The 25,978-nt window shown below is 35.7% G+C and overlaps 1 protein-coding gene and 1 long non-coding RNA gene across 3 annotated transcripts in view; both read right to left on the bottom strand.

Annotated features, from left to right (window-relative positions):
- LOC126701850 (inositol 1,3,4-trisphosphate 5/6-kinase 4-like) overlaps positions 1-8,809 on the bottom strand; it is a 94,407-nt gene extending 85,598 nt beyond the window's left edge. The window contains exon 1 of one of the 2 annotated variants that reach the window (XM_050400264.1): positions 8,763-8,809. Coding sequence is in view for 1 of the 2 variants with exons in the window: in XM_050400271.1 (XP_050256228.1) it covers positions 8,174-8,186 (13 nt within the window). In the remaining variant the exon portion in view is untranslated. Of the gene's footprint in view, positions 1-8,173; positions 8,202-8,762 lie in introns of those variants that run through there. The other variant, XM_050400271.1, reaches the window with a different exon arrangement.
- An 11,627-nt stretch (positions 8,810-20,436) lies between these two features.
- Positions 20,437-22,552, bottom strand: LOC126701849 (uncharacterized). Its single transcript, XR_007647519.1, has 4 exons — positions 22,465-22,552; positions 21,630-21,706; positions 20,973-21,313; positions 20,437-20,866 (listed from the first exon to the last, which is right to left on the bottom strand). It is a non-coding gene; the product is annotated as an uncharacterized LOC126701849 (long non-coding RNA).
- Positions 22,553-25,978: the final 3,426 nt, after the last annotated feature.

Here is a 25,978-nt window from a genome sequence, read left to right as displayed (position 1 = left end):
TTGATTTGATTTTGTGGTTGTAGATTGTATGTGTGCTTCTGTCTTAAGGATTTTGTGTCATCTCATTCTCATCAAAATATGTCTCATTGACATATGTTTGTCATTTGGGTGATATTATACTCTGCAGCATTAGAACTCTTTTGCAGATTGTTGGTTGTTCTTGAGTATCTACCAATGGGTACACTCTTTTGAGTTGTTGGTTTAAGTTTTGAGGCTTTTCCTTTATACAGCCATCTTTGGCCTTGTTGCTCTACACTCATCTCTTTATGACACTAACAAAGTACTAATTTGTTTTACACATGTACTGTACTTTGTTGTTGTGGCCTTTTCTGCTTGTTTACCTATGACTCCTTCATCCCCAAAGAAGAAAACACCTGCCAAGAAAGCAGATAAGAGAATGAAAATGGACCCTAATCTGTTTAGGTCTGTTTCCCATTTTGAGAGATATAAGAATTTTTTCTTAAAGGCAGGAATCATACAAGAAATGTTTGTGGATTTGGATTACTTGAGAAACACCTTTATCCCTAGTTGTTTTGAAGGGAGAGGATGGGACAAGCTGTTGAGTGATTTACCAATTGGGTGTGAACCCCTGATTAGGGAGTTTCACTCCAATTGTGATAAGGGAAGAAGAGTTGAGCTGCTGGGTTAGAGGAACAGAATTTACCTTAGATGCACATCACATTGATGATGTGCTAGGTCTTGAGGGGTTAGAAGATCATGAGTTCATCAACTATAAGGATAGGATACTTTCTATAGAAACTGTACAGCAGAGGATTGGTGGACAGACAGAAGGGAAATGCCTTAATACCACAGCCTTTCCAGTGGACATGAGGTGTCTCACTATTATCATGATGTTTAACCTGTATCCTATAAAGAAGTTGACTACAATTAACAATGCCAGAGCTATTTTTCTGATGGAGCTCAAGGAAAAGACATTCATTGATATCAGCTCCCACATATTTGATACTATTGTAGATGAGACTAGAACCACTTCTAGGCCTAAACTGATCTTTCCTAGCCTACTCATGAGGATTTTCAGAAAGAAGGGTGTTGCAATTCCTCGAGACATCAGTCCCATGTCTACACCTTCAGCAATTAACAAGCAAACCTTCAAGAGGATAAGTGTTCGTCTTCCAAGTGAAGAAGATGAAGGTGATGAAGGAGAGGGTGTCCCAATGGAGACTGAGGCAGAGGCAGCAAGTCAGGCATCAACTTCAACACCCAGAAGGAGTGGCAAGAGGACTAAAGTATCAACTTCTTCAGATATACCTCCAGATGCATTTCAGGTCATTTTGGAAAGACTTGATGGAATCAGAGAGGTCCAGACCAAGCAGTCTGAGAAGATAGCAGCCATGTAGGACCAGCTTGATGTTCTATCAGCAAAATTTGACAGCTTCACCACACATCATGTGTAGTGACTCTTTGGCCATTCCTGTCAAAAAGGGGGAGAAGTTTCTTTTGGAGCAGCCCTTGAAGGGGAGTACTAATTTGAGGGGGAGCAGTCAAAAATTGTGTTCATCTTGTTTACTTGGTTTACTTTATATATATATATATATATATATATATATATATATATATATATATATATATTATTGATGTTTTTCAGTATATAATGTGGTTTGTACCCATGTTGCTTTTGTAAGTTTTTAGGGTTTGTTTTCTTTATCTGTAGGCTTTATGGTCTGTACCATGCTTTATGCAGCCTTTATACTTTGTTAAATCAGTACTTCTAACTAAATGTCATGCATTTTATTGTTAAGTACTGTCACTTTTGTACCCTTGTAGGATTGTTCCTAGATGTATATACTTAGTGTATTATGCATTGGTTAAGTGTTGGGCATACAAGTAACTTGCATTGTTCTTGTTAGTTTATATGTTCAAGTATTCATTCCAAGTGTGAATGAGCATTGTGGTCACTACCTTGTAATGATTGCTTGTTTGATCAAGCCATGGTCTGTTTCTTAACTCCATATTTGCTTGATCACATCTTGCCTGCTTCATATGCATTTCATGCTTTTCTGCATACAATGATCATGGTGTATTGTTGTGTTTCAGGAGATTCATGTTCATATGATTCAAGAGCTTCACAGTTTCTAGAGTTAGGTGTAAGTGAGTTGTGCTCAACTGTTCCCAACTCACATATTAAGTCTAGAGTCTGTTTTAGGGTTTTGTCACGGAATAGCCAAAGGGGGAGATTGTAAGGTTGAATTTAATCAACCATCTTGTTGGCTTTATTCCATGCCAAATGTGCTTGTATTTCAACAATTAGTAATCCTGTATTTAGGTGGGATTGTTGTAAGGGTCATGATTGAGATAGTGTGTTGAAATGCTCAAGATTGTGCAAGAAAAACAGAGACTCGCGACTGGGTCTCGTGGGTTACTCGCGGCTTCAAGCCGCCAGAAGATGCACATGTGCCAGACATGCCAGAAGTTGAAGTGTCATGCTAGTTGGAGCACTACATAGGACAACTAGTCGTTCTGTTATCTCGCGGCTGGATCTCGTGACTCAGTCAAGCCACGGGGCCAAGCTGCGAGCCAGCTCTGTTTTGAAAAACCTGACTCTTCACATTCCATTCTCACCCCAGTATAAATACCCCTTATACCCAAGAAAGAAAGAGAGCTTCCAAAGATAATTTTGAGAGAGAAACCCTAGAGTAAAACAAGATTGATTCATCCACAATCTTCACATAAGAGACTCTTCAAATTCCTCAACTCTCTTTCTCTCCATTGTTAAATCCTTGAGAGGCCTTTTACCAAAACCTTTTCTCACCATATCCATTACTGTGAGAGGGCTGTTTGGTGTTCTGGGAAGCAATTAGGAATGAACCAATTTACATTAGTTGATGCTATGGTCAAGTAGTGGAATCCGGGAAGCTAGAAAAGAAATAGGTTCGGCGCAACCTCGTTGAAGCAAGAAACTTGGAGGGCTTAGGTACACTGGGTAGATTAGACTTGGAGGGACTATTGCTGTTCATGTATCCCAACTACATTTTTTAGTAGATTACTTACCGCTTAGAGGGCGACGAAGAGGTTTTATGCCGAGGGCTTTGGTTTCCTCTTCGATAACACATCGTTGTGTTGTCCTTGTGTTTGCTTCTTCCTTCCCCTAATCTTTGCCTTTTATTTTCTGTTGTGGATGTGATTTTAATTGGCTTAGATTGTTTACCAATTCTGTTTATAGCTTGTGTTCATTTTCCGCACACTAGTTGTTTGTCATTAAGCTTGAATTGATTATTTTGTAATTGGGGGTCTAAACGTTCAAGGGTGTTTTATACACTATTTGAACTTTTAGAGTTTGCCTTAGTTTCTTGATATTAATGTTTTTTGCACTTTGGTTTTGATTTCTTTCTGGTCAGGGGAAGTTTCTCTTTCTTTTTTTTTTTTTTTTTTTTTTTTTTTTTTATTTTTTTTAATTTTTCTTATTTTTTTTAATTCCAAAAAAAAAAAAAGGCAAAACGGCATCGTTTTAGGAGTTTTAACGGTAGCCACTAACTGAGTTGTAACGGAATCCTGCATTGACAAAAATTGAAAGTTAGAGGACTGAATTAACAAAACTGAAAGTTAGAGGACTGAAATGAAAAAATGTGAAAGTTAAAAGGTCAGTTTTGCATTTTTGCCTTGTATTTTTATTGGGTTCATTAACAAGGCGAACATTTGACTTTGGCCAAGACCAAAGCTTGACAAGATTCATGTTGGCATAATCACAAAACAATTCCATCAAAAAAAAAAAATGATAGAGCTTCATGTGAGGCTAAACATAAAAACACAAAAACTGGCATTGGCATGTTCATTTTTTCTTTGGTTACCCAGTTCATACCAGATCGTGAAACATATAGTTTTATGGACCTGAAAAGTCACCTTTGTACGTCCCGCATGCCGCAGGTGCAAACTATTCTATTAGAGAAGTTTGTACTGCTCTTCAATTCAATGGATATAATTTCATCAGTTGCTTTATGGAGAACTATGTCAACCTCTTGTAATTGAGGTGATAAAGGAAGCTCAAAGGCGAGGGGCATGAATATCAACCCATTCTGAGTAGGATACAAAGGAAATGCACCCCTCTGCAAAAACCAGGACAACTTATAAGTTTCTAATTGCATGAATCCAAATAGTACAACTAGAAAACTAAAATTTATCGGGTGCATAACTGCATATACGACCGCCCAAAGTGCCAGTAACATTCATTAAATCGAATCAAACAAGATCCCTTGGGCCAAAGCCATGTGATCAGATGATAATACATTCCGATATATCATATTTCTTAAAACTACTTTATCCAATACATTTCTTTCAAGGAAAAAAAAAAACAATGGACTGGAGTCATAACCGCTTTGAAGCATACAATACCACATACCAAATTCTGTTTGTTTACAATATCACCTTAACATGACACCTTGATTAGGGACATTTGCAATTTTGTGTTAACTTCGTGCATGTATATGGTATCATATGAGGGGAAAAAAACTCACAAAGTTTTATTTCTTGTCTTTTTTCCCCACTAAAAATACCTACATTTATTCATATAGGGCTCACCTTAGCAAAATCTTCTTCACGAGAAGGTTTCATAACATATCCAACAATCACGACACTGTTACCAATTGCCTGCTTGCAATGCAAAACATATAAATAAACAAAAAGTGTGATGAATGTGTGTAACAAAAGAAGGTACCCACAGGTGTACTTATTAATAAAAAAAGGTAGTCATACGTGAATGATACTTGTAGCAATCAAATTCTGAAGTTATTTTTTTTTAAAGTAAAACAATTATATTCAAGAGAGGAGAATGTTTGAATACAATGTGTGCAATGAAATACTCCTAAAAAAATTACGATCTAAGATTCAGAAGATCTATAAGGTCTAGAAAAGAGGATGAAGGGACACTACCTAGATTAGTCATCCAATCATACAGGGTTTTTAAAAAAATTGTTCAATAACATGATTAGGGTGCCTGACACTATTAAAAGTTCTTAATTCTTTTTTTCCAAAGTGGCCACCGTAACATTACACATAGCAGTGATTCAAGTATCCTTTGATGGCTTGGGAGAAGGTGTGTTTACCATTAGAACTGGGTGGTTTGGGGATCAGGAAGTTAGTGCACTTTAATAAAGCCCTGTTAGGGAAATGGTTATGGAGGTTTGGAAGAGAAGGCACTCACCTTTGGAGGAGGGTTATTGCAACTAAATATGGAGAGGGTCAAGGGGGGTGGACTACTAAAGCATGTAGAAGGGCCCACGGATGTGGTCTGTAGTGTGGTATTCATGATGGATGGGAGAGTTTCTCCAAACATGTGGCCCTAGTGGTAGGTGATGACACTCGTATCCTTTTTTGGCATGATAAGTGGGTTGGAGAGAACACACTTAAAATGCTCTATCCTCAGTTGTATATGTGTTCTAATGACAGGGATGCTTGCATTTCTGATGTATTATGCTACCGGGAGGGTGGAAATGATAGATTTTGGAATGTGAGATTTTACAGGGATTTTCATGAAAGGGAGTTAGAGGCTGCCTTCTCTTTCCTTAAGTTCATTCAATCTCGGATCCCTAGGGGTGTTGGGAGTGACACTTCTCATTGGTGTCTCAATGGGAATGACAAGTTTCATACTCGGTCCTATTACAATAACATTCGGGGTGCATCTGCCTCCAATTTTCGTTTGGAAAGTTAAGATTCCTAAGAGGGTGGCATTTTTTGTTTGGATAGCGGTTCATGGGCAGATCCTTACATTGGATAATCTTATGCTTAGGGGCGCATTTTGGTGAATTAGTGTTGTATGTGCCATCGTAATGAGGAAACTGTGGATCATCTCCTCCTCCATTGTCCTGTAGCTCACTCACTATGGGTTTACATGTATCAGATTTTTGGGATCCAATGAGTCATGCCAAGCTCTATGGGTTTACATGTATGGTTCCTGGCTGTTTGATGTGGATTGTTTGGACGGAAAGAAACTGGCTCTCTTTTGAGAATACTGAGAAATCTTTGGTTCAATTACAAGCTCTATGCCAGAAGACCTTATTTGATTAGTCTAAGTGTTGGGGCTTCTCGGATTGTGCTACTATCTTGAAATTTATTTCTTCTCTTAGTTGTGCACTTTAAGTTTTTTCTTGTTGTTTGATGTTGTTTGTTTGTTTGTTGCATTTCCTTGTGTTCACCATCATGAACACCTTGTATTTGCTTTCGTTAGTGTTAAAGTTTGTTTAATAATATTCTTATTCCCTATCAAAAGAAAAGAATTTCTTTTGTTTCTTTTTTTTTGATAAGTAGAATTGCTTTTGTATCTCACATCCGTTACAATGATGCATCTTCCTTGCCAGCATTCCAAAATCTGTTGCACAGTTTTTGGTAAAACACAAATTACTCCTAATAATGCAAATACAAAATATCAAATATCTCATGCCAAGAATAATGGAGTAAAAGATGTTCAATTGACTCCCCACTATTCTTGCACATACAACACCAACTAACAAGCATAATACTTCATTTCTGAAGATTGTCCAAAGTCTAAATTTTACCCAAGGTAAGCAACTTTACCCAAGGCACCTTAACACCCATATGCGTCTCCACAGAAATTGCACATAGATAGACCCTCTTAGAGTATCATAATTCGAATGAATTTTAAAATTTCCATATTAAATCAATCTCTGTACTAACTGTACCTATTCTTGACTAGACAAAAAATAGAATACAACAAATTAAAGAGATTGTCCATAGACTCTAGTTCCCAGTCCTAGAACAACTAAGAAAACTGAGGATTCCAACACCGAATACTTCTGTAATCTTCATTGACCAATAAGAAGCCATTGAAGCTTCCTTACCCACTGCCAATCTCAACAAACAGATCTGGAAAGAGGTCTTTTTAAAAGGAGAATCTCTACACCATAGGTGATACCAAAATGAACATGAGAACCATCCCCAGCAAGAAAATTCAGATGATTGGAAAGGAGTTTTGCCCTGCTCTAATACTCTCTCCCAAGCTCACCACTGACCACCTCCATGGTCCTATAAGGCTTTATTAAAACTAAAAGTACTCAATTTATGGACCCCCAAACCTCCCTCCTTTATTGATGAACATTTTTTACCCAATCTACTAAATAAAACTTAGACTTATCGCCCATCTCTCCCTACAAGAAGTATCTTTGGACAATAATATAAAGCTAAGGCCCCAAGACATTTATAATAACAAAAACCTACACCCTTCAAGAACAATGATATAAACACCTATTCTTAAAAAATCTGACTTATCTGTTTCTACAAGTTATTTTTAAACATTAAAAATAAAAATTAATAAATAAACAAATAAGATCTTCCATAATTGGAACAGTGATAAAGGGGCAAAGTTACTTTTGAAACCTTTCTATTTATGTGGCATATGGTTGAAGGCAACTCTTCTAGCTTGTTCATAAAAATCATGCTTGAGTTTTCACATGCACTGCCACCTTCAGAACTGTAAGCAAATGACCAAATAGACTAAGCAACGAGTTTAACTTTAATTGGTTATGCAGTCAAGAGAGACTATCAAATTCTGACCAAGTAAAAAGCACATATACATAGCAAGATGAATATGAAAGACAGAAAATGACTAGGCTCAAAATATAATTATGCCTAAAAATAGCACCCTATGCAGTATGAACACAGAAGAGGGAAGTGCGCACCATCTGCTGATTCTTGCCCAAGAGATCCTGCAATAGAACATCAAGCCAATTAGATGTTTGCAGTTTTCTTTCTGGTAGACACAAGAAAAACATATTACAAGGTCCAAAGAAGTTAAAAAATTTATAGGTCACTGTCATCCCATCAAGATAACTGATTTCCGGAATAGGACACTCCTGTACCATTGTCATTTGTAGCTATCAAGGCCACTGCAGTCTCTAACCCAATTTATGCATCCATCATAAAACCAAAAACTTCTCCTAAATTGCATATTTTTTTCTAAATAAGATCCCAAAGATCTCACACCAAGGTAATCGGAATTTACTAGATGGTTGTATTCTTTTATGTTAGACAAAGCTCTAGACACATTCCAAAGAGAGCTGAGCTCAATATTCAGTTTGAGACACCTAAAGTAGTATAAAAAGATAATACTTTCCAGAAAATCCAGTCTTATACTCTTATATATCCCAAGCCAAACAAAACTCTGAGGCTTTCATCATTGGGGAAAAATAGGTTTTGTGGTACTCACTGAGAACAACCATCAGCCAACCGCAATTGCTTAGTTTAGGAAAGAATTCCTTCTTCTTGTCAGAAACTATGTACAAAATACTGCCTCCAGTCAGTCTCCAGTGTCACCCCAAGCTAGCATAATCTCATTTTTAGCATCATCTACAGAAGATGTATTCAAGATAAAACAATCAAACGAGTAAAGCGTTGCCAGCCTTTTAAGAAGACTCACCTATAAGAAGAAAATACAAATACATTAACAGCTTTTCGATCAGGATTAAAGAAATTCTGTCCGAATTTCAGTAGTGTCCTGAACCAGTAAAAGGACATTACAAGTAATTAGCATCTTAATACTTAACGCTAACAAAATGGAATAAAATTTGTAACCGAATAAATAACGATACTTATGAAATTGGGAACAGAGTTCAACATGTGATTCAAAATAAAAATTTTAAAAATTTTTTGAACAATGATAAGATTAGAAACTCACTTTTGAGTGTGTTATGGATCTCAAATAAATGAGAATGACAATAAATTTACATTATATTGATATATTTATATCTATCAGGAAAAAAAGTTCGATGTTATATGAGTAGCACAAGAAAAACTACCTTATCATCTGAGAGCCCCAAGTCATAAGAAATCCCCTACAAAAATAAGGCGAAGCATGTTGGTCAATAGGACTTAAAACTTTTAGAAATGCATGGCATATAAGACATCCATTTCTTAGAGAGTAAATTTTCTATGTTATCCTCTCTAAGTCAAGGATTCAAAACAAACTCTTATGAGGAAAAGAACACAGTTTAAGTTGCATTAATGGCAGGAAAAACACATGAAAAGATTTAGACTTTCCCCTTTATTGATCTACTATTTTTCTTTTAAGAATAAAAATATGTTTATACTAAATTTTTATTAATACGAAATCAAAGGAAAAAAAAAAAAAAAAAAAAAAACTCATCAATAGAATTTAAACAAATTTATCAAAAGAGTATAATATTCAAGAAAATGAGAGAGATTGAAAGCCAGCAGAAAATTTAGACACTTTATTATGAATGGATCAACTACAAAGGATCCATGGCCAACCCCAAATTTTGGAACTAAGTCTGGGTGGTGGTGGTGGTTGTTATTGTAAGCATGCAAGCAATAAAACACTTATAATTAATTCATGAGGATAATCAGAACCATTTGATTGACAAAATAAAAGATACACAAAACACAATTTGTAGTTATATGTAAGGTTGAATTTAATCAACCATTTTTTGGCTTTATTCCGTGCCAAATTTGCTTGTATTTCAGCATTTAGTAACCCTGTATTTAGGTGGGTTTGATGTAAGAGTAGTGAGTGAGATAGAGTGTTAATTGCTCAAGAGTGTGCAAGAAAACAGAGACTCGCGGCTTCAAGCCGCCAAACGCAGCACACGTGCCAAGCGTGCCAGAAGGTGAACAGTCATGCTAGCTGGAGTACTACAGGAAAAACATGACAACTGGGCATATGGTTATCTCGCGACTGGATCTCGTGACTTAGTCAAGTCACGAGACCAAGCCACGAGCCACCCCTGTTTTGTAAAACCTGACGTTTCATATTCCTCTCTCACTCCAGTATAAATACCCCTTATACCCACAAATGTATGAGAGCTTCCAGAGAGAATTTTGAGAGAGAAACCCTAAAGAAAAACAAGATTGATTCACCAACAATCTATACATTAGAGTCTCTTCAAATTCCTCAACTCTCTTCCTCTCCATTGTCAAATCCTTGAGAGACATTTTACCAAAACCTTGTTCTCACCATATTCATCACTGTGAGAGGGCTGTTTGGTTTGCTGGGAAGCAGTTAGGAAAGAACCAATCTACATTGGTTGATGTTATGGTCTAGTAGCGGAATCCGGGAAGTTAGAAAAGAAAAAGGTTCGGCGCTCGTTGGAGCAAGAAGCTTGGAGGGCTTAGGTGCACTGGGTAGATTAGGCTTGGAGGGTCTATTGTTGTCCATGTATCCCAACTACATCTTCTAGTGGATTGTTTACCGCTTGGAGGGTGGCGGAGAGGTTTTACGCCGGGAGCTTCGATTTCCTCTTCGATAACACATCGTGTGTTGTCTTTGTGTTTGCATCTTCCTTCCCTTTTATCTTTGCCTTTTATTATCTGTGGTGGGTTGTGATTTTAATTTGGCTTAGATAGTTTATCCAATTCTATATTATAGCTTATGTTCATTTTCCGCATACTAGTTGTTTGATATAAAACTTGAATTGGTTAATTTATATATTGGGGGTCTAAACGTTCAAGGGTGTTTATACACATATTTGAACTTTCATTTTAATACATAAAGATTGAGTAATTGACCATAAAAAAGTCTGTACACCTCAAATCAAAGAAAACCCAGAAGGGGGTTGTAATAATATATTGGGCAAAGAACAATGAAGTTGAAGAAGAGAGAGAGAAAGAGAGAAATATCGTAGGGATTTTGGAATGGCGGAGCATGCGGAGGAGAGAGTCAGCACCGGGTTGCAAGGATGGGTTTTCATGTTGAGGAGAGTTAGATGCTAACACTACTGACTTGTCCAATATCACTCCTCCTATAACGCCCATCTATCTCTGTGTATGTGTTTGTGTTTTGGTTTTGTTGCAGAGAAAGAGAAACGATCAAACAAAAAGGAAAAGGTAATGCTAAAGAGGGAATCAACTGCAGGTTTCTCTTTTCTGGAAGCTTTTTTTGGATTTTTTTTATAAAATAACTATAAAACCCAAACTATGTTATTAGTTAGGCAAGTTTTGAAACAAATTTGGTTTCTAACAAATCGAGTCCAAAGGACTCGATTTTGGGGAGCTGAGCTGGACAAGCTGTGCACGTAGGCCTGGAAATCGAGTTCATTGGACTCAGTTTTTGTAAATGGAAATCGAGTCTGCTGGACTCGGTTTTTGTTCATAGAAATCAAGTTTTCTGGACTCGGTTTTTGTTCATGGAAATCGAGTCTGCTGGACTCGGTTTTTGTTCAAACACCATGAAATAACTTAACCCCTGTTTGCTCTCCATAAAACAGAGCAAACCTCTTTGTGCCATAGGCCGGTCAGTCCCAGTGGCCTTCCAGAACCCAGCTCCAGTCACTCGGTTTGGTCATGCACTATTCCTGTATTTCCTGTCCCATGGGCAGTAGAAATACCACTCTTTCTCACCAGTAGCTGCCAGCTCTTTTGAAGAAAAAATTGACATGGTAACTATTCATTCACTATTCATCAAAACTTGAACAAAATCATAACTACAGAAAGTTTATCCTCAAAAGTTTCAAGAAAGACAAAATCAGTTACAAAGCTCTAAGACTAAACATTACTTTGGAAAATATTATAGTACACAAAGCTTTCAAAGTACAGTGATGATGTTAGACTTTTGTTTGCTATCTGAACATGACATGAAACTTTACACCAAACTAGAGGGACTTCCTAGCTATTTGAATAGTTTTAACAGTGATTACAATAGATAATATTCTGATGCTTGTGATTCGGTATGCTCTATTTTGTGGAGAGTAAAACAGGGGTTAAGCGGTATGCTCTGTTTTGTGGAGAGTAAAACAGGGGTTAAGTTTCATGCATGGTGTCTGTGTTTGAACAAAAACCGAGTCCAGTAGACTCGATTTCTACGAATAAAAATCCAGTCCAGCAGACTCGATTTCCATGTACAAAAATCGAGTCCAATGAATTCGATTTCTAGGCCTACGTGCACAGCTTGTCCAGCTCAGCTCCCCAAAATCGAGTCCTCTGGACTCGATTTGTTAGAAACCAAATTTGTTTCAAAACTTGCCTAACTAATAACATAGTTTGGGTTTTATAGTTATTTTATAAAAAAAATCCGCTTTTTTTTTAAGTTTTAAAGTTGAAACCTTTGCACATTGGATTTTTTTTTTAAATAACTATAAAAGCCAAATTATTTTATTAGTTAGCCAAGGCATTTTTTTTCAGAAATAACCATAAAAATCAAACTATTTTGTTAGTTAGCAAACCTTTAAAACAATTTTGCTATCTAACAATTCGAGCACATTAGGGTCGATTTTGCTATCTAACAACCGCTTTTCTTGTTGCGCCAGTAGCTGACGTGGACTGTCCACGTGTACGGGTATGGAAATCGAGTCTACTAGACTCGAGTTCCACTTATGAAAATCGAGTCCAGTCGAGTTGTGCTTATAGAAATCGAGTCTAGTGGACTCGATTTCCTGTGTGATTCCACCACAACATTGCAACACGTGGATGTAAACCGAGTAAATTAGACTCGATTTCTACTAAAGGAAATCGACTCTACTGGAGTCGATTTTCTATTAATGGCCACCACCCCTCCACATGTCGCATGTGGGTCCCAGCTGGGACCTTTTTTGCCCCTTTTCCGTCTCACTCAATCTCTTCAGCTCAGCTCTCATACCCTCTCTACAGCTCACACCCCTCTTCACTCTCACTCACAACTTTCTCTTCACTCTCACTCACAACTTTCCTCAACTCTCACACAATAATCTTAACACAACACTCTCTCACAGGTAATGTTTTTACAATATTGGGAATATTTTTTGTTAGTTAATATTGTGGTTATTTGCTAGGTTTTTTTTTTTTTTTTTTTTTAAGAAAAAATTAGAACATATTAGGAAAATTTTTGTTTTTTTTTTTTTTAGTGTAAATATTGTGATTAATTTATTTGTTGGTATATTGTGATTAGTTTATTTGTTAGTATATTGTGATTATTTACTAGTTTTTTTTTTAAAAATTAATATTATGAGGAATTATTGGGAATATTTAGTACTAAATATTGTGATTAATGTTATTACAATATATTGAGAAAAAAAAATTTTTTTTGGTAAGTGTATCTTGTGATTAAATCATTTTCTAAGTTCTAAAAAAAAATTAATATTGTGATTAATTATGTTATTACAACATATTGGGAATATTTGTTTATTTTTTGTTAGTGTAAATATTGTGATTAAATTATTTGCTAGGTTTTTAAAAATAGAAAATAAAATTGTGATTAATTATTGGGATTATTTAGTACTAAATATTGTGATTAATTGTTAGGAATATTTAGTACTTTTAGGTCTTTATCATGGGTATGAAATGGATTATGAGTTTGATACTTAAAATAGTATTTGTAGTCTTTTTAGCATAAATTATTTCAAGATATATTCGTTTAAGATTTGTAACAGAGATTTCAATGGATAACTGGTTGGTATAATATTTTTGTTCCTTGTAACTTATTTGAATGGGTTTTGAAAGTCATGCCCCTAGAATAATTTGGAATTTTAAAAGAATATGAAATTGGTAATGACTGTTTTTGTATGTGACCTGAGGTGAGTATATGCAAATTTGGTTGAGGTTGGTATTGTTGGCATTTCATACGCAAAGTTTTGTGATTGATGTTGATTGAGAGTTATAAATTTGTCACTAACACAATTGCACTTGATGATCTATAGGTTGACAATGATCCATATAAATATATACTACGGTGGACCTCTTAGCAATGCCAACCCTTATGACGGATTCCCATTTCAAGGTCCGGGTATCCAGTGCTACTATATGATGATACGCAGTTAGCTAAAGACCCTGAATGATTTGAAAGTAAAAATTATGGAAGAACTGCAAGTGAACCCTGCTTTGCATGACATACATATTACTTTCTGTTCTCCACATGAAGTCCTCAATCAATGCATTAATTACAAATATATGGTGATAATAGAAGACAAATATGTGAAGATCATGTTTAGCAAGATGCAGAAATGGGAACAAGTAGCAGATTTTGAGTTGTACGTCACTTTGGAGCCGCGTGCAGAAGTCGGTGTAGAGGAAATTGTACAAACAACTACATCTCTACAGTTTGCAGTCCTAGATGATCAATGCACCACATTGGGAGGCTATACATCCCCTTTTCAAGAGACACCAAAACAATTGAGAGCGAACTTTGCAATAGATATGAAGATCAATTTTGTACACGTCGAGGTGAATCCTCTACACTTCCAGTAGTTGAAGATGAAGACTATGTTGATCATGCTGCCATTAATGGTGAAGATCTTGATGATAGAGATGAGTATGAAGAAAGGATTGAGCGAGACAACTTTGACAGGGGTGTTGATGACCATGAAATTACTCCCAATCCTCATGTTGATGATATGGTTGAATGTGATGAAGATGATGTGGACGCTACTGTTAGAGTTCAGCATGTTACAAATACTCCCCCTGTTTATGAACCTCCTACCTCATCATCTTCTACAAATACTTGGCAAAATATGGTTGATCCTGAAGTTGTTCAGCAAGCATTTGCTTCTTCTTGGAAAGAGGACATGCCTTTTAGTACAGGGTTGATTTTTGCGAATAAAGAGGCGATGAAACATGCACTAACAATTTATGCCGCAAAGCATAACAGAAACTGTATGACTAGTAGGTCGACTAAAAATAGACTGTCTATGAAATGCGTGGATGAGTCATGCAAGTGGTACGTTGGGCCAGTCGTGAAGCCTAAACTCGGACTATGGATGGTCACATCTTATGGGGGTCCTCATAGTTGTATGCCCCTTGGCACGGCCCTTGATGGTAGAATGATGGATTGTAATTTTCTTGCATCAGAATTTGTGCCAACATTGCAATAAAATCACACGGCCACAATTGATCACCTCAGAGACTTCATTAAAGCGAAGTACTATGGACATAAGTTTTCTTACTATAAGATATGGGATGCGAAACAAAAGGCTATTGCAAAGATATTCGGGAATTGGGAAGAGTCTTACCAAAGGTTGAGAAAGTTGTCGTTGGCATACTTCGATCAAGAAACTGGCACCTGGTACTAGTATCACACCATACCTAGGGACGAGTTCGGTGATTCAATATTGCGCTATGTATTTTGGGCTTTTGCTCCATGCATTGAAGGATTCAGTCATTGTAAGCCAGTGATCAGTATTAATGAGACCCATTTGTATGGTAAATATCGAAGGGTGTTGTTGATTGCAATGGCCACCGATGCCAACAACAAGGTTTTGCCTCTCGCCTTTGCCGTTGTGGACAAAGAGTCAGGGCCTAGTTGATGATGGTTTTTAGAATGCTTTAGGATTTCACTGAGGGATGTGATAGCAAATAAGGACATCTGCGTAATTTCTGACCGACATAAGGGTATTCAAAACGCAATTGCAAATTGGCCTAGAGATGATGATGGACGAGTACTAGTATTTCACAGATATTGCCTTCGACATGTTGCTAGCAATTTCAACACACATTTTCAAGACGCCACTTTAAAATTATTGGCCTTGAAAGTGGGGTATGCTACTCAGGAAGCTAAATTTGAGTTGTACATGCAAGCTATCAAGGAAGCCGAGATTGAGACCCTTAGGAAGAAACTGAGAACCGAGCAGCAGGAAAGTGAACCTGACTCATCCATCATGCCATACACATATCTAATGAAAGAGGATCTAGACATGTGGACCCAGCTACATGATGGTGTATACCGTTATGGGGCTATGACAACCAATGTCTCGAAGTCCTTCAATGGAGTACTCAAAGGTGCCCGTGGTCTACCCATTACTGCAATGGTTGAATTCACTTGGAGCAAACTTGTCGCGTATTTCCATGATCGACACAAAGAAATTACTCATGATCTCTCAAAGGGCAAGATGTGGAGTAAATACGCCTTAAAAATCTTTGGACAAAACCTACAAAAATCTACAACACACCAAGTACATGCGTATAATAATCTGAATGGTATATATCAAGTAATTACCACATACAACATCCATAGCTCTGGAGGGGGACACCATAGTCATGAAGTAAACCTAATGGACAGAACATGTCGTTGTGGAAAGTGGCAAAATCGAAAGATCCCTTGTTCACATGCAATTACAGCTCTTCAGCACTTGGGGCAAGATGCGACTACATATATTGACCCATGTTATAGTTTGGAGAACGCCATTCATACCTACTCACATGCATTTATGGTGCCAAAGTTAGAGTCATTGTGGAGGGATGTGGATGGTCCAAAGTGGGTGCCTGACCCAGACCTGTTGCGGGCCAAAGGTCGACTTATGAAGTCTAGGATACGAAATGAGATGGATGGGGTCCGGCGAGAACCAGGAAGTCGGAGGCCAGGTTCTGACTTAAGGGAGATTCAACAAAAGCAGAGCTGTGGACTGTGTCATCAACATGGGCATAACCGTAGAAGATGTCCGCTTTCCCGTGGGGCTTCAACAAGCAGTAATGATCCAAACTAGGTAAGTGATGCTTTTATATAAAATGCCATTATTGTATCAATTAGCCAAGTTGCGTAGATTAGTACCCTTGTTTTGGCTTTTGGTATCTAACGACAATATTTCAATTTTTGTTAGGCATGCAGATACTCGATTTGGAATGGCATTGTAGATGTAAGTTGTGATTCTCTTTATGGTGTATTCGAACTTACTACTGCGTTGTATCAGCACAATTATTATTATTATTTTTTATCACTGAATGCACTTGTAATCGAAGTATTCGACTATCTAATGTTCCTGTTTCTAGATTGTGATATTATGAATGTTTAATTTTTGTCTTTCAAATAGTTGTTAACTAGTCGCCAACCCGTGCTATGCACGGGAACCTACCTATTTATGTGGTAAACTAAATTGATTTTATAAAATTTTAAATTGATTAAGAAACTATATTATTGCATGAATTGCTCTTGTATAACTTAAATTTGTGTTACAATTTGATAAAGAAGTCATTGTTTGAACGTGCAATGACTTACGAAAAATATTAAAGAATAGTTCATGACTATAAACTTATAACTATTGAAAAGAATCAAAAGATTAAGAGCTTAAAAATTATAAAAATATATGTGTGTGTGACTACACAACAGAGAAATATAAGAGAAAAATTTGTTACACTCAAAATAATAATTCATGGTTATAATTATTGAAATTTTCCAGATAGTTTTGGATATTACAAAAATATAACTCAAAAAGTCAGATGTTAAAACTTCCAAAAGGCCAAAAAATATTAAGGAATCATAAGATTTACATCCTATAAATTATTGAAACAAAACTATATATATATATATATATGTGTGTGTGTGTGTGATTTTATAATAGAGAAATATAAAAGAAAAATTGATTACCTTCAAAAGAATAATACATGGTATAGTTGTTGAAATCTGCTAAACATGTTCAAATATTGCAAAAACTAACACAAAATATATGACTATTCAAAAGAGAAAAATAAGAAGAAGAAAAAAGTATATGAACCTATAAAGTAATTAGTTTTAAATTTTAATGGGTCTAAACTTTAAACAATGAAAAAAAATTACATGTTAGGTTGTGTTCCTAGCAACCTTGAAAGTAAAAGTAAAGGGAAAAAAAAAACCATGAAATACCATCAGCCAATAAGTTTTAATGGGTTTAAACTACAAACAATGAACAAAAATAATCATAAACAATCATAGGTGCAGGGTTTGGTTACCAAGATCAGATGGTTGTAAAACACAACATTTCAACATTGATTTAGGGTTATGCAGAAGGCAACATAAATGACAGAAAATTGTTTTTACATTGTCTGCTATGCCAACCATCTAAATATATTAATTCCAAAAAAAATTAAATAAAATAATTCCTAGAATTATATGAGATAATTAAGAAGAACATCAAGCCCTTGCGTGGATGTTATTTGTGGACGGCTGTCCATCACTGCAATTCATAGACTTTGTTGTTAATAAGACAATCGAGTTCAAAACTAAAAGCAATTAGGTGCCTTTGTACTACAGGATTTGTTCTCGTTGAAGAATCAACTTGCTTCCTGCTATGGCTTCAATTTGATATGTGTGTTTTCTTTGTGAAAATTTGAGTGAGTATGAAGGGTTTCGACCTTGGTAGAAGTTTATATTTGTGAAAATTTTTGTTATAGAATTTTAGTTGAAATAGAATTTTCAAGCTTTTGAAACATATATCTAATAGAATTTTATTTAAACTAAACTATTGTAATACTTGATAAGATATAAAACCAAAAATAAAAAGAATCTAAAATAAAAAGAAAAAGAAAAATAAAATAGTGATGACGTGGAAAATTGTGGGAGCTCCAAAGGCTATTTTCAAGCTTTTGAAACATATATCTAATAGAATTTTATTTAAACTAAACTATTGTAATACTTGATAAGGTATAAAACCAAAAATAAAAAGAATCCAAAATAAAAAGAAAAAGAAAAAGAAACTAGTGATGACGTGGAAAATTGAACCAAAAATAAAAAGAATCTAAAATAAAAAAGAAAAAGAAAATAGTGATGAAGTGGAAAATTGTGGGAGCTCTAAAGGTTTCGGTTTTATATATATATATATATATATATATATATATATATATATATATAGATTAGCCACAAACCTGCGCGTTGCGCATGATAATTATTTTTATGGTAGTTTTATTAAATTTTTTTTTATACAATTTAAACTAATTTAATAAAGAGTAATGTATTTTGTAATTATATTTTTATTCATTATAAGAATAATCATAAATGTAATATAGAAACAATCATAAATCATAAATTTAATAATTTTTGTTGTACTAAAATGAAAAAAAAAAACAATTTTTCTCAAAAATTCAAAAGGCAATTTAACGAAAATATTTATTTTTTAATAAAAGTTATTTATAACATTTTGTGAATTATTAAAAAGAAAATAAAATTTAGAAATTATTCTTTTAGTTTTAAACAAACTTTCTCAAACTTATTTTTTCTGCCTACAATCCAAAACACTGAAAAAAGTAACTAAAAAAATTAATAAAACTTAACTATGATTAATTGAACCAATTAGGAAAAAAAATTGTTATTTATAATCTACTAAGGTTATTTTCTTTGCGGAAATTGTAATTTCGTCCACCCAAAACATATTATCAAATAATCAATTATTAGCAAAATCTAAGAATTAAATTTTTATATATGCATTGTTATAAAATAATAATAATAATAATTAAAGTAAAATTGCGAAAGATAAAATTTGTCTCTCATCCAATAACTTTTGTTTAGCCAACCTTTGCTTTTCTCTAAATAAATTGCATTATAGAGTACTTTGTCTACCACAAAGGATTAAAAAATAAACAAAAATGATTAAAGTCTCATAGTTTAACATCTAAATTGAGCACTATAAAAATCATGCTATCAAATTACAGTAGCTACCAAATTAAATTATCCAAATCATGCTATGTATTAGAATAATATTATATTTTTATATTTAATCCTTTATAATGCAATATGATAACATTTAACAATCAAAGAGAGAGAGAGAGAGAGAGAGAGAGAGAGAGAGAGAGAGAGAGAGAGAGAGAGAGAGAGAGAGAGAATTGAATCGCATTAACCTAAAGTAGATTAAAGAATATAAAAAATTATCAACCTAAAGCGAAGATGCAAGAAAAATAAAAAATAAAAATTCACTCAAAAATTGTGTGTGTGTGTGTGTGAGAGAGAGAGAGAGAGAGAGAGAGAACCTTTTTTTTGTAAGGAAAAACTATGCATGGAATGAATGAGATAGTGACAAATTTATAGTAAGAAAGTGTGAATAAGAAGAGACGAAAATAGAGGAAGATGAAGGGAAAGATGAAGAATGATATTAATGTAGAGAGTAGTGGGGAGATGAGAAGGTGAGAGAATGAGAGAAGGAGAAAGGTTAGAGAAGTAGTGGGGAGATGAAAAGGTAAGGGAGGAAGAAAGGTTAGAGAAGTGTAAATATGAAATAAAAAAAATTATAAATAATTATAAAAAAATGGAAAAAAAAAGAAAAAGAAAAAAAAAAAGATGATGACGTGGCTCAACGTGAGCGCAGCAGCATTAAACGCTACGCTTCAGCTTTTAGTAATATATTGATTGATTATTTCCATTCTTTTCCCCCTCTAAAACATGGTATGGGTTGTGATTTATCATCAAAATAAAAGCTTAATTTTTGACTTAATCATAATTTTTTAACCTGTTGGAAACTAAATGAGAAGTTTATATTATGAAGGATTGTTTTTGATGTAGTTTTATGTCTGTGATTGTTTTTGATCATTAATCCTCAGTGATATTGTTTTTGGTGTAGTTTTATGTCTGTAATTGTTTTTGATCATTAACCTTAACTTTTGGAGTTTGGCAAATCATGTTCTCAATAGAACCAACAGAAGGCTTTTCACAGTAGTGTTGCCAAGAAAATCTTTAGTCTTGTATTCTTATTTTCAAAATGTAATTTTCTATTGCCAAAATGTTAATCAGGTTCAGTGAGTCGATTATATGTCTCTGTTTCCAAGATTCGTAGTGAAATCTCAGTAGCATTGGAAAAGTACAGACAAAATATAAATTCAAGAATATTTTGGAGTACATCCAATCAAATTCATTTAGAAAATGGTCAAATTCTTGATATGTAACAATCACAATTGATATTACATAAATTGCCTAAGCGATATGTTTCCAATCAAATTTTGAATCTGAAAACTAGAGCTACACGATTCTCTCCATTGGTCTTCTTTGTAACAATTCACACATGTAGGTCCAAACTTGATATGAAGTTAAATAGAACAGGCTAGCAGGACAGATATCATTGCTGCTTGTTGGATGTAAGTTTAGCTCTTTGGAGGCTTTGGTTGTAGAAGGTCAAATTTGGTTGGTAGCAGCCACCATAGATCTTAAAACCAAGCCTATTGTATTCAGAATATAGGATGATGTCAAGCAATTGTCAGGTATGTTATTGTTGGAAGCCTACATGTTGCACATATTGTGTTTGAAAACCTGCAATATTGCGCCCATGTCAATTGCCAATATCACAAAAGGTACTCTGTACTTGTAAAACAAATTTATTAATCATCAAAGACATATATATGCTGGAAAAACTTACCATCTAGGATAATTATTCCTTCCAAGTCTGTGTCTCACACTTCAAATGTCCAAAGGTGAAGTCTCATCATGTTCGCTCCTCTCTAAGACAAGCTCTTGATCTTTCTCAAAATGTTCATGTACAGCCACAGAAGTTGGGCGATGTTGAGGATTTTCGATCTCTAGTGAATCAAACTTCCTCCTTAAATTCTTAATACTCAAACCTCCCATTTTAGTGACTAACTCATGGCTTCTTGAAGTAGAATCTGCAGATATGTCATGTTTGGTTTCATCTACAAGATCATTAATTGTGGTAATTTCTTGAGTATCCTCCCATTGAAAGAAACGACAAGCTCCTTGTCCCTGTTTCAAAGCCACAATCCATTAATCAGATATCAACTAGTATGTGAAAGAATGGCAAATCCGTGATTTTAAAATGCTCCATAAGGAGGATACACAAAATGAACAGAGGCTACTCTCCTAAAATGCTGCCATTGGATCTATACTTTTCAAGTTTCTTAGTTTATTTTTATCTATATTGGTTTAAAGACAAGGTACTGTACAAGTAGTTTTTCTCTGAGCAAGACCCACTTACTCTACATGATCTTGAGGATAAAAATGAGAAGAGATTTTGTTAGAAAGACTAATATAATTATTAAAATAGTAGATGCTTCCATACCTTGTCCTCGTGCTTATCATATGTGGCAATGCATTCGTTGGTTTTCACTGTCCATAGCTTTACCAGACCATCAGCACCTGAAATTAGTTGAATACATGTCATGTGAACAGTAGATAAAGACCAAATAGGTAACTATTAGCCACATTACCACAAGAAACAAATGAGAAACACAGATAACTAGAGGACCAACAGCACATGGTGTATATCCACCAAATGCATTCTGCACTGTCCTTGCCCACACCCCATTTGCCACTGGCTGACAATACCAATCCAGTGGTTTGGGGGAGCCACTTGTATACATAATTAAACTTTATCCTCAAATGTAAAGGAAAATTTAAAGCATTTACAAAATCTTGGGGGAGCAATGGCCCCCTCAAGCTATAACATGGCTTTGTCTGTCAATACTCAACCCATAGCACTTAGCCAAGAGGCCAATGAAACCAGGATATCAACTTTTTACACTTTGAAGACATAAGTACAAAATAAAACTAAATAAAACTTCAATTGAAATATTGAAGAAAAAAGGTGACACTAAATGAAAAAAGAAAGTATCACTATGTTAAAATGATAGAGACGAATCTTGAGACAGCGACCTCATTGTCCACCTAGCTGCACCTCAGCATGATACAACTTTGTCACTAATTGATATCATATTAAAGTTCTACAAAAATATCCAAAAATAGAAAAAGAAATTTTGAAGCAATTCAGTGTTGGCACTATACATATCAAATGAAAAAAGTAGTCAACCAATGTTCCATTGGACAAACTGAAGCCAGAACAGATGGTAAAGGATGTTAGTAGACTTGGGATTCAACTTGGTTGGAAGCATTAGCACCTTCTTGGCAAGGAATATTACAGCATCAACGGTGCCCTCTGCATATATTGATCTACCACAAATGTTATGTTGAAACTCAAAGGAAACTCTGCAGGAAAAAGAATTAAACCAAATTACTCAAAGCATATTAGCTGAAACGGTAAAAGAGTACAAGCCAAAAAACAAGAGAGATAAAACTGAGAATGTTCATTGTTACTGAAAGTTCAAAAACGTGTACAAAACACCTTTGAACGTTTAGACCCCCAAAATACAACTTAACCAATTCAAGCAATATGTCAAACAACTAGTGTGCGGAAACTTAACACATGCTATAATACAAAATTGGTTAAATACTATCTAAGCCATAACAAAATAAAACCACAGCAGATAATGTAAAGGCAAAGATAGAGAGGAAGGAAGATGCAAACACAAAGACAACACGCGATGTGTTATCGAAGAGGAAACCGAAGTCCTCGGCGTAAAACCTCTCCGCCGCCCTCCAAGCGGTAATCAATCCACTAGAAAATACAGTTGGGATACAAGGACAGCAATAGACCCTCCAAGCCTAATCTACCCAGTGCACCTAAGCCCTCCAAGCTTCTTGCTCCAACGAGGTTGCGCCGAACCTTTTTCTTTTCTAGCTTCCCGGATTCCGCTACTAGACCGTAGCATCAACCAATGAAGATTGGCTCCTTCCTAACTGCTTCCCAGAACTCCAAACAACTGTCTCACAGTGATGATGATGGTGAGAACCAGGTTTGGTATAATGCCTCTCAAGGATTTGACAATGGAGAGGAAGAGAGTTGAGGAATTTGAAGAGACTCTAAGGTAGAGATTGTGGGTGAAACAATCTGGTTTTTCTTTAGGGTTTCTCTCTCAAAATTCTCTCTGGAAGCTCTCTTTCAATCGTGGGAAAAAGGGGTATTTATACTCGAGTGGGAGAGGAATGCGAAACGTCAGGTTTTACAAAACAGGGGTGGCTCGCGGCTTGACCTCGCGGCTTGACTAAGTCGCGAGATCCAGTCGCGAGTTAACCGTATGGCCAGTTGTCCTGTTTTGTCCTGTAGTGCTCTAGCTAGCATGACTGTTCATCTTCCAGCATGCTTGGCATGTGTGCAGCTTCTGGCGGCTTGCAGCCGCGAGTCCACCCGCGAGTCCCAGCCGCGACTCTCTGTTTTCTTGCACACTCTTGAGCAATCTTCACTCTATCTCACTCACTACCCTTACAACAAACCCACCTAAATACAGGGTTACTAAATGCTGAATTACAAGCAAATTTGGCACGGAATAAAGCCAATTAGATGGTTGAATAAATTCAACCTTACAATCTCCCCCTTTGGCTATTCCGTGACAAAACCCTAAAACAGACTCTAGACTTAACATGTGAGTTAGGAACAGTTGAACAAAACTCACTCACACCTAACTCTAGAAGCTGTGAAGCACTTGAATCATATGAACATAATACTCCTGAAACACAACAATACACCATGATCATTGTAAGCAGAAAATTATAAATGCATATGAAATAGGCAGAATGTGATCAAGCAAATATGGAGTAAGATACAAACCATGGCTTGATCAACCACGTGACCACCACAAGGTAGTAATCACAGTGTTTATTCACACTTGAAATGAACACAAGGACATACAAGATAACAAGCACAAGGCAAGACACTTGTATGCTCAACACTCAACCAATGCATACCACACAAGGCATATGCATCTAGGAACAATCCTACAAGGGCACAAGAGTGACAGTACATAAACCAAAATGCAGAACATTTAGATTAAAGTACTGATTTCAACATAGTATAAAGGCTGCAAAAAGCAAGGTACATACCATAAAGCCTACAAACTATGCATAAAACAATAACCCTAATAGCTTACAAAAGCAAATGGGTACAAACACAGAACATCCTGAATAACATCATCAAATTATATTAAAGATTAAACCAAGAGTATAAGTTAAGAGTTAGAAACAACTATACACCAAAACATAGTGTATCAAACCCATAAACATAAAAAAAAAACAAGACATAAACATATATAAACAAAGTCTCTGAATTAGACAACTCCCCCTCAACTCATTATTCCCCCTTAAGAGCTGCTTTTCTGCTTCTCAACCATCAATGACATTATCAACAGAAAGAGACTTCTCCCCCTTTTTGACAGGAATGGCCAAAGGGTCACTGTTCAGGCTGATTGGTGAAGCTGTCAAGTTTTGCAGACAAGACATCTATCTGGTCCTGCATGGCTCTCATTCTGTCAGAGTGCTCAGTCTGGATTTCTCTGATCCCATCAAGTCGTTCCAGAATGATTTGGAAAGCATCTGGAGGCATATCTGAAGAAGTTGATTCTTTAGACCTTTTGCTACTCCTCCTGAGTGTTGAGGTTGATGCATGCCCTGCTGCCTCTGCTTCAGTCTCCATTGGGACACCCTCTCCTTCATCACCTTCATCTTCTTCTCCTGGAAGCCTAACACTTATCCTTTTGCAGGTTAGCTTGTTAATTGCAGAAGGTGTGGACATGTGGCTGATGTCTTGAGGGATTGGAACACCCTTCCTTCTAAATATCCTCATTAGCAAACTGGGAAAGATCAGTTTTGGCCTAGAGGTTGTTCTTGTCTCATCCACAATGATGTCAAATATGTGGGAACTGATATCTATGAACTTCTTTTCTTTGAGATCCATCAGAAAAACTGCTCTAGCACAATTGATTGTAGTTAATTTCTTAATGGGATAGAGGTTAAACATCATGATTATTGTTAGGCACCTCATGTCCACTGGAAAGGCAATGGTATTCAAACATTTCCCTTCTCTCTGCCCCCCTATCCTTTGTTGAACTGTTTCAATAGAAACACTCCTATCCTTGTAATTGATAAATTCCTCATCATCTAAACCTTCAATCCCTAGTACATCATCTATGACATGTGCATCCAAAATGAATTCTTTACCTCTAACCCAGCAATTTAACTCATTCTCCTTTATAACAGCATTTGAGTAAAATTCCCTAATCAGGGGTTCACATACCAAAGGGAAATCACTTAGAAGCTTTTCCCATCCTCTTCCTTCAAAACAGCTGGGGATAAAGGTTTGTCTTAAGTCCTCCAAATCTACAAATCTTTCTTGAATAATTCCTGCATGCAAGAAGTTATCCTTGTATCTCTCAAAGTGATGAACAGACCTAAACAGTTTAGAATCCATTTTTAATCTTTTGTCAGCCTTCTTTGCAGTAGATTTCTTCTTCTGAGGTGAGGGAGCCATCTGAGAACAATCAGAAAAGGCCACAACAGCATAGAACAGTATATGAGCAGAACCAGTCAGTACCATGTAAGTAACAAAGAGATATCAACCATTCAAATGAGCTCTGAACACTTAAACAATAAGTTACTTAGATCAATCACATGGATAACCCAAGCCTAAGATAGAAAGCACATGAACAACATGGAGAAACTATCCTAAAGGCAGATATATGTCATTGAGACATATAGTGCAAAAAAATGGATATGACACACAATCAGTATTTAGAGACTAAT

The sequence above is a fragment of the Quercus robur genome, chromosome 10 (assembly GCF_932294415.1).
Source record: "Quercus robur chromosome 10, dhQueRobu3.1, whole genome shotgun sequence".
Taxonomy (NCBI): Eukaryota; Viridiplantae; Streptophyta; class Magnoliopsida; order Fagales; family Fagaceae; genus Quercus; species Quercus robur.
The sequence above is the reverse complement of the archived record's forward strand: the minus strand, read 5'-3'. Positions and strand labels throughout refer to the sequence as shown.